This window comes from Ochotona curzoniae, unplaced genomic scaffold (genome assembly GCF_017591425.1).
Source record: "Ochotona curzoniae isolate NIBS_2020 unplaced genomic scaffold, NIBS_Ocur_1.0 scaffold_4701, whole genome shotgun sequence".
Taxonomy (NCBI): domain Eukaryota; kingdom Metazoa; phylum Chordata; class Mammalia; order Lagomorpha; family Ochotonidae; genus Ochotona; species Ochotona curzoniae.
In genome coordinates, this window is record NW_024467122.1 from 81,575,363 (window position 1) to 81,600,108 (window position 24,746).

At 55.2% G+C, this 24,746-nt stretch overlaps 1 protein-coding gene across 1 annotated transcript; it reads right to left on the minus strand.

Annotated features, from left to right (window-relative positions):
* Positions 1 to 1,048: 1,048 nt before the first annotated feature.
* Positions 1,049 to 23,064, minus strand: SCAMP5 (secretory carrier membrane protein 5). The gene is made up of 8 exons (XM_040968477.1): positions 23,002 to 23,064; positions 17,229 to 17,571; positions 6,326 to 6,379; positions 5,494 to 5,622; positions 2,821 to 2,977; positions 1,826 to 1,927; positions 1,332 to 1,449; positions 1,049 to 1,243 (listed from the first exon to the last, which is right to left on the minus strand). Exons 1-8 carry the CDS (start codon positions 23,062 to 23,064, stop codon positions 1,049 to 1,051), a joined length of 1,161 nt encoding a protein of 386 aa, XP_040824411.1.
* Positions 23,065 to 24,746: the final 1,682 nt, after the last annotated feature.

The window sequence follows — 24,746 nt, forward strand, 5'->3', positions numbered from 1 at the left end:
ACCCGAGTCCAGGTGCCCAGAGTGGACCTGAGACCAAGAGCCGACTGTGCTGGGGACAGGTGAGCTCCCCTCTGCCCTGAGCTCTGCATGCCTGCTCTCCATCCCAGCCCCAGCCAGTCACCCAGGAGCCAGCCACAGTCACCCAGGATCCAGCCAGACCTCCCCAAGAAGGAACCTACAGTTCCATCTGTGCCCTGAACTCCAGCTCGGCCTGTGCCCCTGACACCTGTCTCCCACACCAGCCAGCCCTCAGCAAGGCCGGAGTTGGGGAGGGAGGCAGCGTGTTGCAGGGGACACAGGACACAGCAGCTACAGGGACAGGTAGGAGGCAGAGGGGCTTCGGGAGATGAGGGCATGGCGGGGACAGAGGCCCATCCTGTACTGCCCTGCCCTGGATAGGGCCTCTGCAGCTGCCTGCCCCACCCACAGAGGGCTCAAGCTCTGTGAGCTTCCTGGGCCTGGGCCTCTGCTCAGATTAGGGAATTCTGGCAGCAGGGGAGGGGGGTTGCAGGCAGGTGGGCAAGCAAGGAGGAGAGCCAGGGCAGAGCCCCCGCCGGTCCCACCTCCACCACCAGTGAGATCCGAGGTGGAGGCGGTTCCCGCCACAGCCGCTGGCTGCTGCAGACACAGGGAATGCAGGGTGCTGGGCTCTCTGTCACGCCTCCCTAGCCCCAGAAGGAGTCTTTGGGACCATGTCAGAGAGGGGGGTTTGGAACAGGGTACGGGTGGGGCTGGTTTGGTTCTAAACAGACATCTAGCACCACAACAAGAGACCTCCACGGCACGGTATTTCACAAAGGGACATGGACACAGCTAGCGCCCCTCCAGGGGCAAGTTCCCTTGTAACCCACCTCCTCCCCCAGCTCTAGGGGGAGGGGGCGGGGGACAGAGGCCAAGGTGCAACGTAGATATAGAACTCTGTACAAAGAGGGAGGAAGAGGAAGGAAGGGAGGAACCCTGCTTTGTCACCACAACACATAATGTGGCTTGAGCCCCCTGCCCCGCCGGCGGGCAGCCCTGCCCAGCAGCAGCGGCCTCGGCAACCACCTCACATCTCGTTGGAGTATGTGTAGCTCGGGGTGGCGGGGTACTGAGTCTGCGGCTGGCTCATGGCTCCCTGGGCCGCCCCCATCGCTGCGTTCTGTGCCGCCTGCTGCACGTGGGGGTTCTTCCACGCCCCCGTGGTCCACTCCTCCTGGGCTTTGCTGAAGCTGCCCCCACTGCCCCGGTAGAATTTATGAACCTGCGCAGGAAGGTGGGGGGGGTGCAGGCATTTCAGGTCACGGCCCCTTCCCAAAGCCCCACCACCCTCCAAGCAGGGGACTGCATACCATGCTGAGGGCAATGAAGGAGAAGACGGCCACGGCCGTGAACATGACGGTGGGAATAAGCATCACCACCGCAGAGCCCACGTTTGTCCCGAAGAAGGCGATGGTGGCGATCCAGCCGCTGGAGGAAGAGGCTGCCTGTGGATGTTCCGGCGGGAGGAGGGGCCCTGGGAACGCCCCCTCCCCTTTCTCACTCCAGCGGAGCAAGGGACCCTCTTATTGATCCCCAAGCCCTGAGGGCAGCTGGAGAGGCCCCTTCCACGTGTGGATCCTTCCACTCAGACCCACTCCTGAGACACAATGTGTGACACCCCTGGTAACCCAAAGCCACAGCCCAGCTCTCCTTGCCCTCAGAGGACCTTGAGACCTCCTTTGCTGCAATGCCTAGGTCTCCTCCCTCAGCAGGGAGGTAACTTAGCTCCCCAAGAGCCAAGCACCCCGCAGCCATGGGTCACCCTCGCTCTGCACACACACACACGCACGTCCCAGCCTCTTACCAGACTCCCCAACCAGGAATGCCCACAGCCTGGATGATGCTGATGACCAGCTGGGCCATGAAGGTGAAGAAGAACGCCATGAAGCTGAAGGAGCTGTCAGTCCTGTGGCACAGGAGAGGCTCTGAGCTCCGGGTCTCCCTGCCTGGAAGGCACCCACTGCTCTCCAGGCTGGAGCCAGACGAGGCCAAAAAGGTCTCAGCCAGACGGCCAGAGTGGCTTGGCGTACACTGGTACATCTTGTGAGAGTTTCTGTGCATCGGGGCTGGGCATCCACGGATGTCAGGAGGGACCCCCTCAGGCACGGGACCCCTGCTGGTGCCAGGACAGCCAGCCAGCCAGCTCCACAGGGGCATGGTCCCATAGGTTCTGGAAGGACACCTTATTGACACCAAGGCAGCAGCTGAGTGGCACTGGCTGGCCGTGAGGTATGCTCCACCGGCACTGAGAGGGACAGTCCTGCTGGTACATGCCCTTGTCCCACTGGCACAGACAGAAATCCCCGTTTGGCAGTAGGCTGACCCTAGTGAGTGAGACGGCCAGCCTGCCCTGGCAGACGGAAGGGCGGTGCCTCAGGCACAGGCTGGGCCATCTCCTGCATGATGTCGGGGTGCCCGGTTTTTGGCCCCTTTGGCTGGCACACGCACCGGTGGACAGTCATCCTGGCACTGAATCAGCTGGGTACTACCACCAGGACCAGGGGTGGGGGGAGCCCATAGGCAAAATCTAGGGAAGGTGAGGGCAGAGAGAGACAGCGGCCTGCTGCTACGCTGCCCCGACGCAGGAGCAGGAGGGGGAGTGTAGAGAGGATGACTCTGACCCCCAGCCTGGAGCTTCCAAGAAGCTGCACCACAGGTGAATGAGGAAAAGTGCGTTTAGGGGATGGCTACAAAAGCAGAGGAGTAGGGGAGACGGGGGGAGGAGATGCAGAGGCAAGACAGGGGCAGCGAGTGGGCAGCGGCAGGGCTAGGGGCTGGGGGCCATTGCCAAGCACTTACTTGAAGGCCTTGTAAATGGGCCGAAACCAGCAGACGTAGGAGCAGGGTGTGAAGAGGACGAGCCAGAGAAAGGCGAGGCCAAAGTTGGTGGCTCCCCCGCCTCCGATCAGCCATGCGAGACAGCCCACCAGGTTCACGGCCAGCGTGACGCTGTTCACTGCAGACCCGGGAGCACAGGCACACGCAGACACCCAAGCCCAGACACAGGGACACACACATATATAAACCACGAGGCCCACATTGCACACGGACAGACACATACACACCCACCCAGGCCAGCAATGTCATAAAGACATGTGTGGGTGAACACACACATATACAGATCACAAGACCCACACCCCACACAGACACACACACACAGAGAAGGAGTACAGATGGTAAGAAAGAAAGCTGGGAATTCAGGGCAAGCTCCCTCCTCACACCCTCTGCTGGGGACCCCAGGGTGCTGTGTGTGTATGTGTGTGTGTGTGCGTGTGTGTGTAGTGGGGGACCAGGGCTCTGCCCAGCCAGCTCCTTCAAAGGGCCCCAAAGCCTCGGCTAGTGGAAACGCTCTTTAAGCACGACAGATAACGGCCTCGGTCCCCACACCCTCCCACACCTGCCAACGCCGTGGGTCAGACACAGGAAACCCATCTTAGACCCTCTTCTGCAAGACAGGGGGACACAGAAAGGGGATAGGAGAATGCCTTGGTGCCATGGACCCCACATTTAACTAGGGTGCGTAGGCAGCAGTGTCTGGGATCTTGTCTTTATCTCTTCTGTTTCTCATGCGACTACCAAGCCACCTCCCGCACAAAGTCTTCCTTCACTCTGCGTATACCAGTCCCACTTGTCTCCTATACCTCAGGCCCCTACAGATTTGGGCTGAACTCACAACTCCCCCAAAACAAATCCCAGCCCATCAGTCAGACCAGAAGCTCCTGGAGGTGGTTGTGAGGCCCGGCTCCCCTTCCTCTATCCCCACACCAGTTCACTCAATCGAGGCACCACAGTGTCCCGGGGTGCAGAGGGCAATACCACAACACTGACACTGTCCGCCATCAGGGTGACCCCTGCCCTGAGCACTGGGCTGGAGTTCAGCCTCCGACAGCCAGCTGCCATGGTCCCGTCTTTGGAGAGACTCCGTGAGCCTCTCAAGGGTTTACATGCATTGCCCGGGAACCGAAGCACCTGGCGGCACCCACTGAGGACTTATGGAGGTATTTATAACCTTTAAATCCAGCTCCTTTGGAGGAGACGCTGCCCAAGTCGGGTCTGGCCTAGCTGCCTGTGCCAACGCCAGCTTGAAGCGCCTCATAAAGACGCGGGCATCCCTTCTTGTATATTTCCACCTGCCCTTCTCACTCACTGACCCAACATTTCCTATAACAGGCTCTTGCTGACTTTACCCAGCCCCCGCCACCCTGCCGAGCTCCTGGCTAGTAGCTCTCTCTCAGTCCCACGGCTCCCTGGCCTGCTCACTGCCTACCCCTCTTCCTCTGCCACCAGCCTGCTTTGCCTTAATGGCATACCTCACCAACTCCCACCTGCAGGGGAGGTTTGGAGAGCCTGAGCATGCTGGGCACGCAGTGAGTAGCCTGGCTGGCTGTAAATGGAGAGATGTGGCTCCCAAGTGCCAGGGCCACGCTTCCCTGTGCCAGCCGGTCATCACCCCCTCTGCCCACAGTATAAGCTCTCTCACTGGATGCCCCCGCCCCCCAAATAAAAACACTCCCACCTCCCTACTTCTACATCACAAAGGATGCAAACACTGGCTGCTATCAGAGACAACCTCCTCTCCTCTCCTCTCCTCTTCCAAGCAACTACAGGCCCCGTCACCTTCTGCGCCCAGAGGCCAAGCCAGGTCCCTAGACTGACTGCCTGACCCTCTTCCTGCCACGTCACAGATCAAGCATGCCAGCTCACCAGCTCCCATGCCCGGTGCAGCTCCCAGCTGCGCCCATGTAGTTGGCATGGGTGTCTAGGGCTCCCAGGATGGCCAGCTTTCGGGCCCACCCCCCGCCATGTCTATGACGTGCCTTCTCAGCAGCCCCAGTACAGCCAACACCTACCCATCCTCACCTTCACCCTAAGGAGGATGCCACTCCCACCAACCTGCAACAACTATCAGGAAATGGTGGGGGTTGGGAGCCTTCTGCTCTCAGCCTGAGCATGCTGGAGCCTGGCCACACAGCATGGGGCCACCTGGAGCCCTCGCCATGGCACAGCCCGTGGTGCCTTCTGCTGCTGGGGTGTGCCCCAGCACCACCCCCGGCTCCCACCAGAGGGCTCTTTGAACAGTATCAGTTAGAGAAAGCAAGGAAAAAAAAAAAATTAGTGCTTGGAGAGAAGGCAGCCTCCCTAGAAACCTGGAATCCTGAGGGCTGAGCCGTTGTTGACAGTGACCAGCCAAGGCCATTTCCTGGAAACTCTGATTCTAAGAGGAAGGGGAGGAGCAAATAAAAACAGAATCACACTGCAGAGACCCCTACCCAGATATGTATGAGTGGAGTGGGGGAAGCGGAGAAGGGGGACCCACAGGACAGGCTAGTGAAAGGAGCTGCTGGAGCCACACAGGGATACCCTCTCCCGGCCCTCCTGGCAGGGGCTGGAACCCCTCCCGGCAGGGGCTAGAACGGAGGGAGGGGGCTGCCCCACATCCTCACCCTGCCACACCCTTCCCCCACCACTCACGCATCCAGAGGTAGTAGAGGCGCTTGGTCATGTTGAGGTGCTGGGGTGGAATGTCCGCCTCGAAGTCTTGGTAGAAACAGGGCTTCAGTGGGATGAACTTGGGCAACGGGGGGAAGTTGTTCACTTTCTCTGCGGATGAGTGAGGTACATGTGTGACATCACCGATGAGCTCCGCTCCCCACCACCCATCCCATCTACTCCTCCCCTGGACACTAAGCAGCCCCCTCTCAGCTGCCCTGATGGCCCTACGTCAGCCGACCTGGACTTCCCTGAATGTCAGAGTCACTAAGGACCCCCAGACAGCATCACTGGCAAGAACAAGAACCGAGGGAGGCTGGGCTGCGCGTGGAGGACAAGCTCCCTTGGTGGCCAGGCAGACGAAGTGGGATGGATGGGTCTGGAGATGAGGCTGCCAGTCTCCACCCTGACATTCATTCATTCATTCATTCATTCCAGCCACTGCCGCCATGTGACCCCCATTCATTCAGGGGGCAAGGACTAGGACACACATTTCTACCCTCTGAGCCTTTCAAAGCCACAGGGAAGAATGGCAAGGGTGACCAAGGGGAGGAGCTGGGCCACCCATAGTGTCACTCAGTCGAAGGGACAGCGAGATAAGGCCGGTGCTGACCCCAAGGCCAGGCATCTGACAGGGTCATGGATTACACTGAGGTTCTTGGCCAGACTTTGGGGTGATGGGGCAGGAGACATGTGAAGACAAGAGGGAATCAAAAATAACCTGCAAAGACCGGGGAGGCAGGTGAACAAGGAAAAGAGCCACCCACCCGAAATACACTTTTCTACCCATCTCCACGCACATCCCTCTCCTTACCGGCCATGGTGGCACCAGCTGGTCCAGCAGCCTGCCCAAGCCTTTTGTCTCGAACTGCAAGGAAAGGAAGGCCAGAAACGGTTGAGGACCAGGGTCCTGCCTAACCCAGCCCCCCTGGAAGCCCCTGCTGGGCCAAGGCCCTGAGGCAGAACCCCTGGCTCACATCCCCCACAGCAGGTACTCCCAGTGCAACCAGCATCTCAACTGGCCCAGTCATGTTCCACCAGGGACACCTGTCCCCCACTCACACCTGCCGCTGGCCTCAAGGCAACAAGTTTGTCCTCAGAAGACCCCAACAATGGGTGGGAAAGAGCTTTGGGAGGCAACGCCATTCAAGAAGAGCCAAGTGCTGGAAAAATCCCAAAGAAAGATCTCTGCCCTTTTGCCTCTCACAGGTGGTTCACTCACTGGCAGACATGGGTGAGGCTCAGACCGTCCCCGTGGTGGCATGAAATGGTCAGGTCAATACCCTCTACTGGAAATCCCCACCATGAAAGCAGGTGCTGTGCGGGTCAAGGTGACCCAACCTGGGCTGTCAAGGCAATGAACCACACAGGGAGACTGGGAAAAGAAGCTGGCCTGGCCAGGGCCTCCAACACCCGTGGGCAGGAGGCAGAGAAGCAGTCAGGAAGACACCACCACCAGCTCTTCCATGACACTGGTAAGTGTGTCGAGCAGCACATAGAAGAAGAGACACAGGGCCCGGGGAAGGAAGGACCAGCAGGTCTGTCAGCCTTACACCCAGGCAGGGAGCATTTGCTAATCAACCAAAAACGAGCAAGGGTCAGGAGGCAGCGGCTTAGAGAGTACGGACACAGCGGCAGGCTTCGAAAGGCAACAAGCAGTTGGCCTAGCGGCTGAGATTTCCACGGCCCACATCGGAGTGCCTGGCTTCACCGCCTTGCACCAGCTCCTAGCCCCAGCTTCCTGCTGGTGCTAATGGCGAGGGCTTTAGTGACTGGGTTCCTCCCGCCAAGTGGAAGATCTGGACTGAGTTCCAGGGGTTACATGTAGGGGGGTGAGCCAGCACAGGGAGCTTCTCTCTGCATGTCTCCCTGTTTCTATTCTGTCTTTTCCCTCTCTCAAAAATAAATAAATAAATAAATAAATAAAATAGGGGGCCAGCATAAGCTACAGCCTGCAATGCAGGCATTCAGGCTCTGGTTCGAGTCCCAGCTGCTCCACTTCTGATCCAGCTCCTTGCTAATGTGCCTGGGAAAGCAGCAGAGGATGGTCCAAGTGTTTGGACCCATGCTATCCATGCGGGAAACCCAGAAGAGGCTCTAAGCTCCTGGGTTCAGACTGGCCCAGCTCCAGCCATTGAGACCATTTGAGGTGTGAACCAGCAGATGAAAGATCTCTCTCTTTCTCTCTGTAAATCTGCCTTTCAAGTAGAAATTAAATAAATTCTAAAAAAAAAAAAAAAAAAAAAAAAAGATAACTTTCAAAGACAAAAGTAACTAGAAGGAAAGCTGGGGCTTCAGCTGGCTTCCTGGAACTGCTGGGTCCATCCTAAACTTGGCCTTCTAGGACAGCACAGGAGTAAATGTGTGGATGGTCCTGGGAGTTCTCACGTCAGAGCAAACACACGTGGCTTGGCCAGGACAGGGACACAGCAGATGCACCTGCATTGTCCTGTATGGAAACAAACAATGAAATAACCAGCCCGGGTGCAGGAGCCAGGCTGAAGGACCACCAGTCAAATTGGGAACAACCAGAGCATGAAAAGTCAAAGTGATAGCCGGGTATTGTCACACTGATTTACCGCTTTTAGAGGTGGAGCAGGGCACAGCAGGGCATGAGGAGATAAGACTGCACACCCGCAGGTTCAATTCCCCAAGGCTAGCAATGGCTAAGACTGGCTCAGGCCAAAACCAGGAGTTGGGAACTCAATCTAGGTCTTGGCACACGAGTGGCAAAGACCTACCTGCTTGCCACTGCATTAGCAGGGAGCTGAGCCAGGGTCCAGCTCTGTAGCCCAGGCCCTCTGGACATCTCAACTGATATCCTAACTGTAGGCCCTAATATATTAAATTTTAAAGTAGGGGTCTGGCACAGTAGCCTAGCAGCTAAAGTCCTCACCTTGCACATGTCGGGATCCCATAAGGGCGCTGGCTCTAATCCTGGCAGCCCCACTTCCCATCCAGCTCCCTGTTTGTGGCCTGGGAAAGCAGTCAAGGACGGCCCAAAGCCTTGGGACCCTGCACCCGCATGTGAGACACAGAAGAAGCCCCTGGCTCCTGGCTTCAGATTAGTGCAGCTTCAGCCATTGTGGCCACTTGGGGAGTGAATCATCAGACAGAAGATTTTACTTTCTGTCTCTCCTCCTTTCTTCATCTACCTTTCCCAATAAAAATAAATAAATACAATAAAATAAATGATTTTTAAAAGGGAGAAACAAAGAGAAAGATCTTCCATCTGTTGGTTCACTCCCCAAAGGGCTACAATGGCCAGAGCTGAGCTGATCCAAAGCCAGGAGCCGGGAACTTCCTCCGGGTCTTCCATGTGGGTACAGGGGCCCAAACACTTGGGCCGTTCTCCACTGCTTTCCCAGGGCACATCAGCAAGAAGCTGGATGGGAAGTGGAGCAGCCAGGATTTGAACCAGCACCCGTATGGGATACTGGCATTCTCAGGAGGAAGATTAGCCATCCTCCATTGTGCTGGCCCCATCCTCAGAAACTTCTAACTCACAACAGAGAGATATACTTCTATATCTAGAGGCTCTGGCGGACCCACTGGACCAACAGCATTTCTGATAACGGGATGAAGGAATGTTATGTGTTTCTCAGTGGAGTGGGTGTAGAAGTGGTCCAAGTGGTAACACTGTTACCAGAGAAGTTTGACCTGAAATACCGACTGGACAACAATGTGACAAGACCAGACTGTAGGGTGTTGTCCCAAAGGTAAATGTCACTCCCAAAGAAATGGATAGAGGGGAGGCTTTCAGCACAGCGGTCAGCATAGTGGCTAAATCGCTGATGGGGGTGCCTACATTCCACAGCAAGGGTCCCAGGTCCACCTCCCATCTGGCTCTGGCTCATGTGCGCTGTGGGAGGCAGCAGGTGAAGGCTCCAGGACCTGGGCCTTTCACTCGGGAGACCTGGATCGAGTTCTAGGCTCCTGACTTTGGCCCGGCTCAGCCCTTAGCAACACAGGCACTGGGGGAGTGAAATAACAAATGGGACCTGTGGCAGAGAATCAAGAATACACAGCTGTGGAGAGGCTGGTGCTGTGCTGCAGTGGATAAAGCAGCAGTCTGCCATGCCAGCATCCCACATGGGAGCTGGTTCCAGTCGCAGCTGACCCACTTCCGATCCAACTCCCTACTAACATGCCTGGGAAAGTGGCAGAGGCGAACCCAAGTGAGTGAATCCCTGCCACCCACACGGTGCACCCAGAAGATGCTCCTGGCTCCTGGCATGAGTCTGGTCCAGCTCTCACCACTGCAGCCACCGGGGTGTGAACCAGCAGATGGAAACTCTCTCTGCGTGTCTTTTTCGTTTTGTGTCAACCTCTATCTTTTGAATAAATAAATACACCTTAAAAAGAGAGAAGAGAAAGAGAAAATAATAGCTAAGGTTCCTGGAGGGAGAGGTGTGGAGCCTTTCAAAACTGAATTCATCATTATATTTTTTAAAGATGTATTTATTTACAGAAAGACAGAGATTTTCCATTTGCTGGTTCACTCCCCAAATGGCCCCAACAGCCACAGCGGGCCAGTCTGAAGCCAGGAGCCAGATATTTTTCTGGGTTTTCCATGTGGGTGCAGGGCCCCAAGCGCTTGAGTCATCCTCTGCTATTCTCCCAGGAGCATTAACAGGGAGGTGAATCAGAAGTGGAGCAGCTAGGCCTAGCCCAGCACAGGCTGGTATCCCATATGGGCACCAGTTCTAATCCCAGCAGCCCACTTCCCATCCAGCTCCCTGCTTGTGGCCTGGGAAAGCAGTCGAGGACAGCCCAAACTCTGGGACCCTGCACCCACATGCGAGACCAGGAAGACGTTCCAGGCTCCTGGTGTCAGATTGGCTCAGCTCTGGCCATTGTGGCTACTTGGTTAGTGAGTCATCAGATGGAAGATCTTCCTCTCTGTCTCTCCTCCTCTCTGTATATCTGAGTTTGTAATAAAAATAAATAAATCTTAAAAAAAAAAAAAAAAGAAGAAGAAGAAGTGGAACAGCTGAGACTCAAACTAGCTCCCATACGGGATGCTGGCATCACAGGCCGAGGCTTTACCCACTATGCCACAGTGCCAGCCTCAAGAGGGAGTACTTCGACCTGGCACCTTTATGCCATGCTCTTACAACCCAGGATCCCCTCCTTTCTGAGAGCGGATCCTCCTCCTTTCTAAATCGTTATTTAGTCGCTGAGAGAAAAAACACTGCCAGTTTGTGGGATGCAAGCAAATCTGACACACAGACATTAAAATGCGACACACAAAATATCAAAACATCCACCTTAGAATCAACGACATTGGGGACATCATTTTGAATCACGAATCAAGTCAATGCACTTAACCTGTTAAATAGATCTTGGGCAGAGGAGGACAGTCTTAGAAAAACTGAAAAGCAGCAGCCGAGGAGGCAGCAGGTCAGTGGGGCAGCCTGGAATCTGTAGAGGACAAACACTACAGAGGCCACTAACGTGCCTCCGGAGGCAGCCAGGGCTGGAGAGTTCTCACCGCACACAGCAGCAGTGAGTCAGACACGGCCCCAGGGAGAGGCGGTAGGCGCAGCAGCCAAAGGCAAGCGAGCTGGCTGGGATGCAGAGCTGGTGCTGACAGCTCGTTTAAGAAATCTGAGGGGCGCGGCACAATAGCCCAGCAGCTAAAGTCCTCATCTTGAATGTGCCAGGATCCCATATGGGAGCCAGTTTCACTTCCCAGCAGACCCCACTTCCCATCCAGCTCCGTTTGTGGCCTGGGAAAGCAGTCGAGGACGGCCCAAAGCTTTGGGACCCTGCACCCTCATGGGAGACCCAGAAGAGGCTCCTGGCTTCAGATTGGCTCAGCTCTGGCCACTGCAGCTGCATAGGGAGTGAACCAACATACGGAATCTCTGTTCCCCGTCTCAGTTTCTGCCTCCTGTCTTCAGCCTGGCCCTGCCCCAGCCCTTACCACCACTGGGGGAGGGAACCAACAGAAAGAAAAATCTCTCTGCCTTTCAGCTTAAGTTCCTTTTTTTTTTTTCAAGACTTACTTTTATTTATATATGTGAAAGGCAACTTACACAGACAGAAGAAAAGACAAAAAGAGAGAGATCTTCCATCTACCGGTTCTCTCCCTAACTGGCCACAATAGCTGGGCTCTGGTTGAAGCCAGGAGCTTCCTCCGAGTGTCCCACATAGGTGCAGGGCCCCAAACTCTTGGGTCAGCCTCTGCTGCTTCACCAGGCACATTGGCAGCGAACTGGGTCGGAAGTGAAACAACCACTATGGAATGCTGGCATTGCAGGTGATGGCGTGAAACCTCTAGGCTACAGTGCCGGTTCCCAATAAAAGCTTAAAAGGCAGCAGCAGTTGCTGCTAAGACACTAGAGAGAGAGAAAACTACAGGATGGGACAGGGGTCCAGGTAGGGCTGCAAGTGGTAGGCATGTTAGAGACCTGATGGCTCCAGGGTGAAGCTGCGATTATGACAAAGACAGAAGCAAACTGAGAAAGGCCCCCCGAGAAGGGGAGATGCAGGAACTCGGGCAAGCGGTGGCAAGCCTAACCCGCAGGCCAGAGACGCGGGCCGGTGTGAGGTCTGCGAACACACAGTGACAGTCTCACCTATCTAGTTCCAGCCTCTCTCTGTGATCCAGGACACGACACTGGGATTGAGGAGGAGGACCCGGAGGAAGAGATGATACAGCTCCATCAACAGGCAATTAAAGCACTGAGAGAGACCATCACATTTTCCATCTGTTGGTGGCAGTGCCCTTGTCAGCCACCGAGAACTCAGGGAGGGCTTCCTGGAGGAGGCAGTAATCAGCCTGAGTCCTTATGGATAAACACGGGTCAGCCAAGGAGAGAAGCGGGAGAGCAGGCGTGCAGGAGGGGAGAGCCACAGCACGGCATATTGAAGGAATGCAAAGAGGCAGAGAGTTGGGCAGTAGTGGGATTGAAGGGAAGGCAAAGATTAGAATGCCAAGTGGGTGGTCTAGATCCCTCTGGCCTCGGAGGACTTCATCTCAGAACACGGCAGCAACTGAAGGGATGACTGAATTTCCAGCTCTCGGCTTCAGGCTGCTGCTGCTGGAATTTGGAGATGGAAGCTAGCGTTCTCTCTCTCTCTCAGCCTTTCAAATGAAATAGAAACGAGGGCAGGCATTTGGTGCCACTGTTGAAACATGGCTCAGGACACCCGCACCCCACAGCCCACTGCCTGCTTTAAGTCCTGGCTACTGGCCTCCAGACGAGCTTCCTGTGATTCACACCCCAAGCAGCAGCAGTGGCTCAGGAGCTTTGGCCCCTGCCACGTGGGAGGTTAAGGTCGGATCTTGGGCTCCCGGCTTCGGCCTTGCTGAGGTCTGGCTGTTGCCAGTATTTGGGGCAAAGTCAGCAGATGGAGGATCTCTCTCTCTCTCTCTCTGTCTTCCAAATAAAATGAAAATACATTTCAAATTTTTGAATGAAAATGTTTTCAAACTACATAGCCTACCATATACTGTCTTTCAGCTATGCATAAAAATATCTGAAAATGGACTAGCTTTGTGGCACAGTGGGTTAAGCCATCAAGGGCAGCGCAGGCATCCCACAGGAGCACCAGTTTGAGTCCTGACTGCTCCACTTCTGAGCCAGCTCCCTCACAATATACCCGGGAAAGCAGCGAGGATGACCAAAGCGCTTGGTCCCCTGCCATCCATGTGGGGGACGTGGATGCAGTTCCCGGCTGCTGGCTTCAGCTGGGCCCTGCCCTGGCTTTTGTCACTATCTGAGGAGTGAACCAGCTGATGGAAGGTCTCTCTCTCTCTCTTTCTCCCCCCACTCCGCAACTGCTTTCCAAAAACTTTTTGTTTAAAGAAACTAAAGTGCATGAGGTGGAAAGCATTTCTAGAACTAACCTTCTCAGAGGCCACCTATCAAGTTTTCGTTTGGGGCTTTGTTGTTCTTCGTCATTTCTAACATATACACAAGCGTATGTGGCAAACATGAGATAATATGTTCTTTCCACTCAAGCATTTCTCACTTCAACGAACAGAGATGTCATCTTTGTCATCATCGGGCAGTTGGGCAACAATGGCCGTGACCATGGAGCAGTCAGGTGTGGCCGAGCAGGCTGGACCAGGAGGCCACAGCCTCGGGGAGGTGGCTGGGTAGAAGCCAAGATGCCAGAGTACTGGGAAAATGGGGTGGGGGGAAGAAAGGGGAAGGGCGGCAGAGCAGTCACTCGCAGAGCTCAGCTGAGATGCGCACACACACACACACACACTGTGTGCGAGGCTCAGCGTGTGCACACCAGAAAATAACAGCCGTGGCCCCTTGTGAGATAAGTTCCAGGCTTCGAGCAGCCGGTGCAGGTATTTGGGGAGTAAACCAGTGGACAGAAGAGATTTCTCTCTGTCTGTAAAACCTGCCTTTCAAATAAATCTTTAAAAAAAAAAAAAATGGGCCCAGCGTGGTGGCCTAGTGGCTAAAGGCCTCACCCGGCAGCTCCACTTCCCAGCCAGCTCCCTGCTTGTGGCCTGGGAAAGCAGTCGAGGACGGCCCAAAGCCTTGAACCTTGCACCTGCGTGGGAGACCTGGAGGAAGCTCCTGGCTCCTGGCTTTGGATTGGCTCAGCTCTGGCCATTGCAGCTACTTGCAGAATGAATTATTGATGGAAGATCTTCCTCTGTCTTTCCTCCTCTCTGTATATCTGACTTTCCAAAAAAACAATAAAACAAATCTTAAAAAAAAAAAATGGCAGCAGGCAGAGGCTGACACATAGTAAGAGAAGCTGTGACGGCTATTTAAGAGTGGGAGGAATATGTTGGTTATTCGGTGGTGCATTTTTTGACTCCACAATGCTGTAAATTTTCTGTTTTAACTTCATACCTGTTGTTGACTTTGTTTTGTGGCTTTTCATTTAAGGGAATGGAGCTTATACGTTAAGGGAATGTACAGTGTCGGCATAATAGAGACTATCACATCCAGATGTAAAGATACAATGCAGTAGGCATCCCTACTTCCAAATCTAAGATGGACTTCCCATGAAACTGTTGGGCATTTCTGGACAATGGGATGCTGGACTGTCTGACATTGTCTGTATCAGCAATGTCGGAGCACACCTAAATAACAGACTGATAGACTTATGACTGCTTATGAAGGACTATCCTACTGTAATAATATGGGGAAAATCAGTCAGGGGGAATTTGGAAAGGGGGTCGGGAAATCCCAGACCCTATGGAATTATACACAAAATTCAAAATTATTATAAAATTGCCTGGCCCGGTAGCCTAGCAGCAAAAGTCCTCATCTTGAGTGTGTCGAGATTCCCATATGAGTGCCAGTTCTAATCCCAATTGTTCTACTTCCCATCCAGCTGCCTGCTTGTGGCCTGGGAGGGCGGCTGAGAACAGCCCAAAGCCTTGGGATCCTGCACCCACGAGGGAGACCCAGAAGAAGCTCCTGGCTCCTGGCTCCAATCGGCTCAGCTCTGGCCATTATGGCCACTTGGGGAGTGAACCAGTGGATGGATGATCTTTATCTCTGTCTCTCCTCCTCTCTGTATATCTGATTTTACAAAAAATAATAATAATAATAAATAAATCTTTTAAAAATGCACTTTTCAAGTTGCCTAGTACAAGAAGGAATTATAAAACTTATCCTCCTTAGAAATATATTTCATAGCTTTCCAAAAAAAGAGAGAAGAGTGGAAGGAGTGAAGCAACACCTGCAGGACCTCTCTCTTCCCCTCTGCCCCATGCCTGTCTTACATCCTTTCAAATAAATAAATACTCCTTTAGCTGTCAGAGACATACAAATCTTGTGGTCACCCAGCACGTAAAACTGAAGTTGGACCAAGGTCAGAGAAGGAAGCGGGGGTTTAGGGTTTCCGAGGTGGCTGCAGGCCAGGGATGGCCACACTCGGGGTGATAGGGGACAGACAGGCACAACCTCCTGCCAGACAAAGGCAGGGGTGGGAAGCTGGGACCAGCACCAAAGCCCCCAGGAAAGCCAGGAAGAGGAGCAGGGACAAGGACGGACACCTCAACAAGGGAGACTCCAAGCTCTGGCTCCAGCCTGACCCATCCCTACACTGAGGCTTTCACACCCAAGATGTGTCCACAGACACAGAAAGTCAGGGCAGGAGGACAGTATGGGGGACTCAGAGTGTGTGGGACACCGCTACTGTGGATCTAGGTCAATAGCAGGGAGCACTTAGGGAGGGCTGTGGGAGCTGGGTTACACAGACTGAAGGATCCAGCCCCTTGTCTCCCGAACAGCCTTGACACTTGAGGGGAAATGTGGGGTGGGGCAGGTGTACAAGGCAGACAGCAATCTGCTCCTCAACTGAGAACACTTCCTTTCTGCTGGTCCAGAGCCTTCCCTTAGCCCAGCCCTCAAGCCCCAGAACTATGAATCATCCTCAGAAAACAGCGCTCTCTCAGCCACTGTGACTCCTCAGCAGCAGACTCCCACAGATGCTGTGCCTACCGTTGCCAGGCTTGCTGCCTGCCAACTCCCGTTCTCCCATCCCAGGCTCACCTGCTTGCTGCCTGCCCAGCTGCTGCGTGCAGGAGGTCCTGGGGAGCAACCCCCACTGCCTGCAGCGCCCCTCAACTCCCAGCGTCTCTCAGTCCCACTGTTTTCTCACACCCCCGTGGCATCCATTCTGGGCATCAAGTGCTCATCCTCCCGGATCTATTTCCTCGGTTTCCTAGCAAGGTGGGGATTGGAGGGCTTCCGGGAGGGGCCTGACGCAGGGCACAGCCAATCCGTATGTTCGGGTGGAAATGGGGCAAACGGATGTTCTCTCTCTTTAGGCTAAGCCAAAGTCGCGCGCACGCGCGCCTGCCCGTCAAGCCTGCCGAGTCCACTTCCTCCAGGAAACTCGGACTCCAAGCTGGCGGCCGAGGAAGGAAGTGCAGCCCCCAGAGGGAGAGGCAGTGGGCAGCGGGGTAGCCCGAGGGGATCCAGGGAGGCGCGCGGCCCGGCCCTGGAGAAGCGGAGGTGCGGGACACCTGGCCTCCGGGCATCACCTGGCACAGAGGGGGCAGCGAGCGGAAGGGTTAATAGGATCAGAGCCGGCGCTCCTTCCAGAGCTCCCAGACTTGCTGGGCCGTGACCTAGCTGGGGGGGGGGGGGGACTTTGCCCTCCAGCTCACCGCGCCCCGGAAGAGGCCTACCCAACGGCACGTGCGCGCCCCCCACTCCACTGGCTCGCCCAGCCCGGCCCCTTCCCAAGCCCTGCCCGGTGAGACAGGGAAGGCGGGACCCCGGTGGCCAAATCCTCTCCCAACGCAGACCGTCGCCTCCTTCCTGGCAACCCCTCCTTGCACCGGTGGGAAGAAGGTCCGCTAAGGCCTTGCCATCACAACTCCCCCACACAGACCCCTCGCTCCAGGAGAGCGTCGCGGCCGCCAGGACCGCCCCCGCACCCGAGCACCCTTTCCTCTGCAGCTGGGGGTCACCAGGGCCCGGTGCACCTGCAGCCACCGGACGAGGGACGGCACCCACAGAGGTGCAGCCGCACCTGCCAGCAGCCGCCCTCACCCCAGCAGGTCCCTTCCCCTCGCCGCCCCTGTCCCCCAACCCGGGCTTCAGCTCCGGATCCTGGTCTGACGTCACCTCGTGGGGGGACAGGAGGAGGGGGGCTTCGGAGCGCCCTTCCCCCGCCCGAGCAGGGAAGGTCACCCCAGCTCCGGTGGCGCGGGCGTCGCGGCGAGAAGCCTGCAGCCCCAGGCTCCCCGCTCGCACCCCCAAGATGCGGGCACTTACCCGCCGCGGCCGGCCGGCTGTGCGGAGAGGCCGCCGCGCTGCGCTGAGCTGCGAGGCGCGGAGAATGCGGCGCGGGACCGGCCGCGAGCCGCTCCGGGGCGGGGTGGAGCGGGAGCGCGCGTCCGCGGCTGGCTCCGGGGCGCGCACACGCGCGCGTCCTGCCGGGCGGCCTCTCTCGCGAGACTCCCACTGGATCCAGTGCCCGCACTCGCGAGAGCCTTGGCGCGGCCACCCCCGCAGCCCGGGACCGGGAGCTGTCCACGGTGCTGGTGCCCAGGCCCGGCCGGAGCCGCAGGACGAGCAGAGCCCATGGGAGGGCTGTCAGGGCGCAGCGATCGGAGCCCTGGGTGTGGGGCGCCCTGGCTGTGGGGCGCCCTGGGTGTGGGGCGCGCTGGCTGTGGGGCGCCGGGGACAATCACCTCCTAGGACGGGGGCCTCCTGCACTTGCCAGTAAAGTAAAAGGGGGGCAGGGTGGGAATTTGGAGCAGCAGCCTGCACCCCCCATTAGATTGCCGTGCGAGTTCTGCCTCTATTTCTGGCTTCAGCCTGCCCCATCCCTGGCCGTTGCAGGCATTTGGGCAGTCCTGGATGGAAGATTCTCTTTGCTTTTCAAAATGAAAGAGACCGAATTTTACAACCCCAGGACTTTGGAGGGGTGAGAGGTGCCCTCTTGCACACAGGAGGCTGGCAGTAGAAGGCAGACTTTGACCTTGAATGGCAGCCCCCGTGTGGGATCTCCACGGCAGGGCCACCCTGGGCACTGCCCCCACCCACACCAGCCCTCCATCTTGGCTTCAAAGGGACCTTCAGTGCGGTGGCAGACACTGTGGAGATTCTTTGCCCAAAACAAGGGCCCATTGTCCAGCTGCAGCCTGCCAGGAGAGGGGGCCTCCCTCCCACAGCTGGGGAAAAAGAAGGGGTGGGAAGAAAAAAAAAAAAAGAACTAGGGCTGGCTGGAGAAGAAAGGGAGGGAGCCACAGGGGCAGGAAAGGACTCAGTAGGCAGTAACAGCTGACCGCTAGGGCAGCCAAGAGAGGAGAGGCCTGGGCTACGGGCAGGACTGCTGCTGCTCCTACGTGCCTGGCTGCCCCACAGCAACGGGGCAAAGACACAGAGGAGGGACCGGAGAGGCGCCAAACGGGAGGCTGCAGAGGTTGGTGAAGCAAGGCCCCCTTTGGAAGGCGATATTGGGGAGTCCCTATGGGCCTTCAGGTCGGGGGTCTGAGGTCCATGCTGCCGCCTGCAGGAGAGCTATCTTGATTCCACACATGGGATTTACTGGAGACATCTTGGGGTTCGTGTGGGCCCTGCAGGGGAAGCGTCGGAGTAAACAACAAACAAGCATGGCCGTCCGCATTTAGCTAATGGAAGAGAACAACACTAAGGGTAGGGAAAATCCTACGCTTTTATTTGAGGTCTTTGCCGTCTGCCTAGCACGGGCCTAACTGTGGTTAGGAAATGAACTGAACCATGGATGCCTGTGCATGCCAGCAGTGGGATTGGAGCAGAGTCCTCACACCGCCAGTTTTCCACATGCACCAAGGGTTCCTGAACCCCTGTAACAGCCCGGACGGTGCCTAGCACACAGTCAGGCTTCCGTGAGGGCTCCCCGTTCCCATGTGCCAGGCGCTGGGCAGGGGTGGGCCAGCCTGTGCCCAACTGTGAATTCTGCATCTCAAGGGCCTTCTCAGATGCAGTGATCTTATATCAGCCATCAGGCAGAGCCTGCCCTGGGTAAAACCTAAAGCTTACAGGGGACAGACAGGCTCTCCCTGTAGTATACCAGGGAACATTGTCCCATGATAGTCCGGAATCCAGCCAATGGCCAACCTGGAAGGAGGCTGCTGGCCACCAGGCCTTTCCAAGGGAGGCATGCCCATGCAGGGGTCTCTGGGAAAACAGTGGGGTTTCCAGCCAGCACGGAACCTGTGAGTGCTAGGGTGAGATGTTACACTAGGGACAACCGGTCACATAAGTGGCAGTGTCCCATCCACCCCCAATTTTATACACCAGCCAAGTGAGGTTCCAGCTCACGGGCTCTGATCTGCCTAAGGAGTCAGAGCAGGTGCATCTGAGAAGTGGAAGAATCCTCCTGCCTCTCCCATTTGTCAGCCAGCTGTCCCCAGAGGTGACCTCTGAGAAGGAGACAGAGTACAGACATTCACTTTGGGAGAGGAGGCCAGGAAATACCCATACAAGAGCTGCGAAGGTGAAACAAAGAAGGAAGGAAAGTGGGACCAGCTCAGTGGCCAGGCAGACAAACCCTCTACCTTGCAGAGCCGACATCCCATCTGGGCACCAGTTCTAGTCCTACTGATTCAACTTCCTGATTATGGCTTGGGAAACAGCAGAGGATGACTCAAATTCCTGAGTCCCTGCACCCATGTGGAAGTCCCGGAGGAAGCTCCTGGCTCCTGGCTTCAGCTCAGCTTAGCTCTGGCTCTTGTGTGGTCATTTGGGAAGTGAACCAGTAGACTGAAGATTCTCCCTCTGTTCCTCTCTGCAAATATACCTCTCAAGCAATAAATAAATCTTTTAAAAAGAAGAAGAAGGCAGCCAATACAGGGTGTAACAGTGAGCAGGGTACACTGTGGACAGCCAGGGGTCAATCCTGCTGGGCACCTGGCGGGCAGTGCAGAAGACAGCGCAGGCACACTTCAGGAGGAATGCACTGAAGGGATCTTGGTCAGTGGAAGGCTGCCCCAGCCCCACCAGCCTGCTTCATGCGCTTTTTGAAGTCTTAGGGCCTGGCACAACAGAGTCATCAGGAGTGGCTCAGGAGGGCTGGCAGGGCATGGGCAGTAGCATCCACCACAGCCTGGGGTCAGAAACCAGGACTATGCAGCTCCTGAGCCATAGCGCACTGCCCCAAGGAAACCCCAGTACTGGTCCTGCAGAAGTTTGCAATCCGGAGTGTCCTTTGCAAAGCCAGGGCCTCCCACATCCCTCAGCCCCCTTGGAGCTTCTGCTCTTGTGACACACCTGTCCCCCTGGCATGGATGCTGGAGCCGTGGATATGTCGGAGTAGTGCATGCAGCTGCCCAAGTGGGCAGCTCCAGGGCTCCTGGGAAAAATAAGACCTCCTTCCACACTGCCCTCACGCTGCCCTATGCTTATCCTTTCTGAGACAACCCACTGAAAGTGCACAAGTGTTGTGGGCTAAAGAGTTGATTAGTGCTCCTTAGCCTGGGCAGGAACAGGAACTGGGCTTGTGGCTAAGAACACCTAGACTAATTGGACTCATCTGTATCCAATATCCTGCTAAATGAGGATGTAGGGGGAAGAGTATATAAGGAGAGGTGAAGGAGCAATAAAGTGAGACTTCTACTATCACTGGTCTCCTGTTGGTGCTTCATCCCCAGACACTCTCTGTGTCCACCTGACTGGCTCTGCCGGAGTACAAAAGTACTCAGGAATTGCTTATCTGTTAGAGTCTCATAGAAAACGTGTGGAGGACCCGGCGCAGTGGCTTACTCCTTGCCTTGAACGCTCCAGGATTCCATATGGGCGCCAGTTCTAATCCCAGTGGCTCCACTTCCCATCCAGCTCCCTGCTTGTGGCCTGGGAAAGCAGTTAAGGACGGCCCAAAGCCTTGGGACCCTGCACCTGTGTGTGGGAGACACGGAGGAAGCTCCTGGCTCCTGGCAGTGAATCGGCTCAGCTCCAGCCGTTGCACTCACTTGGTTAGTGAATCATCGGGCAGAAGACCTTCCTCTCCGCCTCTCCTCCTCTCTGTATATCTGACTTTGTAATAAAAATAAATAAATCTTAAAAAGAAAAAAAAGAAAAGAAAACGTGGAGACAAATAGAATCCAAAACTGGGCAAAAGGGGACAGGCAATGCGGCAAAACAGGCAAAGCCACTACTTATACTGCCAGCATCCCTCATCAGAGCATGGTCAGCATCCAGCTCCCTGCTGATGCGCTTGGGAAAACAACAGGTGCTGACCCAAGGAACTGGGTCCCTGCCAGCCTAGTGGGAGGCCCAGATGGAGTTCTGATCTCCTGGCTTCAGCCTGGTTCAGCCCTGGCCATTGTGGTCATAATAGGGAATAGAAAATCTCTCTCTCTGTCTTTCTGCCCCTTTTCTTTCAGACAAATAAAACAAATATATTTTTAAGAATATACACGTTTAGGCCCGGCGCAGTGGCGCAAGTGGTTAAGGTCCTCGCCATGCACACCCGGGATCCCATATGGGCGCCGGTTCTAGTCCCGGCAGCCCCGCTTCCCATCCAGCTCCCTGCCTGTGGCCCGGGAAAGCAGTCGAGGACGGCCCAGAGCTTTGGGACCCTGCACCCGTGTGGGAGACCCGGAAGAGGCTCCTGGCTTCGGATTGGCATAGCATCGGCTGTTGCACTCACTTGGGGAGTGAACCATCGGACGGAAGATCTTCCTCTCTGTCTCTCCTCTCTGTATATCCGCCTTTCCAATAAATAAATAAAAATAAATCTTAAAAAAAAAAAAGAATATACACGTTTATTTATTTACTTGAAAAGCAGTTACTGAAAGATACAGCACTCTTCTATCCATTGCTGCGAGCCGGGCCAGGTTGAAGCCATACACTGGAATCCCATCCAGCTGTCCGGCATGAATGCAGAGGCCCGAGCTATTGAGCCGTCGTCTGCTGCTTTCCTGAGCGCATTAGCAAGGAGCTGGATTGAAAGCGGTGCAGCCAGGATAAGCCAGTGCTCATAGGGGATGCCAGTGCTGCAGTTGGCAGTTTAATTGACTGTTCCACAATGACAGACCCCAAATAAATCTTAAACTGGGCAAAGGAGCTAAACAGAAATTTCTCCAGGGAAGGTGTACAAACGGCTCCTTGCTGAGTGTCATTGGACCTCAAACAAATGCACCGCAAAGGCCCAGGCAGTACCACTTCACACCACGAGGTGGCTCTCGGCGACAACGCGGCTGATCCGCTCGCTGCAAAAATGGCAACGGGTTTTTAAAAATCCAAACCGAGTGATCAGTTGACCTATCCCTCCCTGATGTGTGCAAGAGACATAGAAACGTAGTCGTCCAGAGAATCTGGGTTGCAGCTTTAGTCGCGGCAGCCAAAGACTACGATCCCACAGCGGTAAGATTCGGCCACGGAAATGAATGAATGAACAGTCGGCACCCTCCTGGGAATGGGTGAATCTCAGAATCACTGTGTGGAACACAAAAGGCCAGACCGAAACCCCACACAATGGGATTCCACCGATGAGCCACTCCAGAACAGGAAACTCGGGACAGAAGCCGGGGTGGGCTGCCCGCTGGGGAGGCAGACCCACTGAAACAGGCCTGGAGGACATGTGGAATGAGGGAGATGTGCCTTTTATTGTATATAACGAAGTACAGATAACATTTTTTATATATGATTGATCCCTTGTGTATCTTTTTAAGATTTATTTATTTTTATTGCAAAGTCAGATATACAGAGAGGTGGAGAGACAGAGGAAGAGCTTCCGTCTGATGATTCACTCCCCAAGTGAGCGCAACGGCCAATGCTATGCCGGTCTGAAGCCAGAATCCAGGAACTTCCCCCAGGTCTCCCACGCGGGTGCAGGGTCCCAAAGCCTTGGGCCGTCCTCGACTGCTTTCCCAGGCCACAAGCGGGGAGTTGTATGGGAAGTGATGCTGCCGGGATTAGAACTGGCGCCCAGATGGGATCCCAGTGCATTCAAGGTGAGGACTTTAGCCACTAGGCCACCGCGCCGGACCCCCAGACAGCATTTTTTTCAAATGCTGTCCCTGAGTGGCTTGAGTCTAGGCAACAAGTCCCTAGCCCCCACCTTCTTGTTCTTCCGTTCCACAGTGGAAGTGCCTCCAATGGCCCACTTCGGGGGCACCCACATGCCAGCCTCCACAGACCTGCAGAGGTCACTCTGCCAGCTACATGGCTAGGAGAGCTGAACACTGGGCAAGCGACTGGCCTATACACAAACCAGCTTCCTCGGCACTGCTTTGCAGTTTATCCCACAGCTCTGAGCATAGAATCCGGAACGCTGCCCGCTGCCCACTTGCTGAGTTAGAACAGGAATAGCATAACCAGCAACGCCCATCTGAGCATGCTCCTGCCAAGTGCCTGGAAGAAAGACACGTTCTCCTGAGCCCCAGCCTGACCCAGCAGTAACTCCCAGCACCAGCCAAGGGGTGGCAAACCACAGGAGACCACCCAGTCTCCCCTGCCGGCCCTGCTGGACAGGTGGCCGAGCAGTTCTTACTTTCACCCCGAGCCCCCCTTCCTCCTCCGGCAGCCTTGCCCCATAAGCCTTCAGCTGAGGTGTAGGGCACTCCCAAAGCCCTGGGTCAGCTCTGACTGGTTCACTGCACCCCTGCCCACCCTACACTGGGGGAGTAGGTAAATTATCTTAGCATCTCTCCAAGGCCAGCCCCAGGGAATGGAGCTCCTGCCTGGATCAGCTGACAGGAATTCCACAAACATAAGGCTCCCAGCCCAGGTCCTCTGAAGGAGAGAGAGCTTTAGACGCTTGGAGTACCATTAAGTAGATTCACCCTTACACACACACACACACACACACACACACACACACACCAACTTCTACAGTGACTTCCCCAAGCCAAACTCAACAACAGTTTCATTTATGTTTCAATTCCAGTTAAAACACATGACACGGGGCTCAGCACCATGGCTCAATGGTTAAAACCTCACTTTACGGCAACTGGTTTCGCATATGGGAGCCAGTTCATGTCCTGGCTACTTCACTTCCCATCCAGCTCCCTGCTGGTGGCCTGGGAAGGCCTTGGAGGATGGCCCATCTCCTTGGGCCCCTGCACCCATGTGGGAGACCTGAAAGAGCTCCTGGCTCATGGCTTTGTGTTGGCTCAGCTCCAACCTTCACAGTCACTTGGGGATTGAACCAGTGGATAGGAGATCTTTCTCTCTGTAAATCTTTTAATAAAAATAAATAAATCTTTTTTTAAAAAAATAACTTGAAACGTTCCAGGTGTGTCATTGGGTGGTGTTCAGTATATTCGCATTGCTGAGCGACAGAGTCTAGACTTTACCACCTGTTACCCAGCACCTCCTCCCAGCACCATCTGTTTTCTGTGTCTACGAGTTTGATGATTGCAAGTACCTCATACAAGGGGCATTACATGGTACTTTCTTTTTTTTTTTTAAAAAAAAAAAGGTTTTTTTATATTATTTACATAATTGAGAGAAATACACATCATGTGGGCCTCTGATTAGGATGGAGAGGGTTGAGGCATGGAGGAAGGTGGGTGGGACAAGTATTTCCATTACTTTCTTTTTATTCTCCTGATCTTCCTGGGGGGGGGGGCGTTGAGGAGGGGACTGCTTTCTGCTGTCAAACTACATTAACACCCAGGGATGGGGGGTGGTTCTTTGGTGATGCCTTGGAGATCCCGATATGGGGAAGAGTGTTTTGCGGCTGTTGTTACTTGAGTGGCTTTTACAGTTGTGAGACATTGTTGGCTTCATTGCACCAGGGTTGAGAAAATCTTTCCAAGGTCTATTAGCTGACCCAGTCCACTTCAGTGTCCGTCCACACAC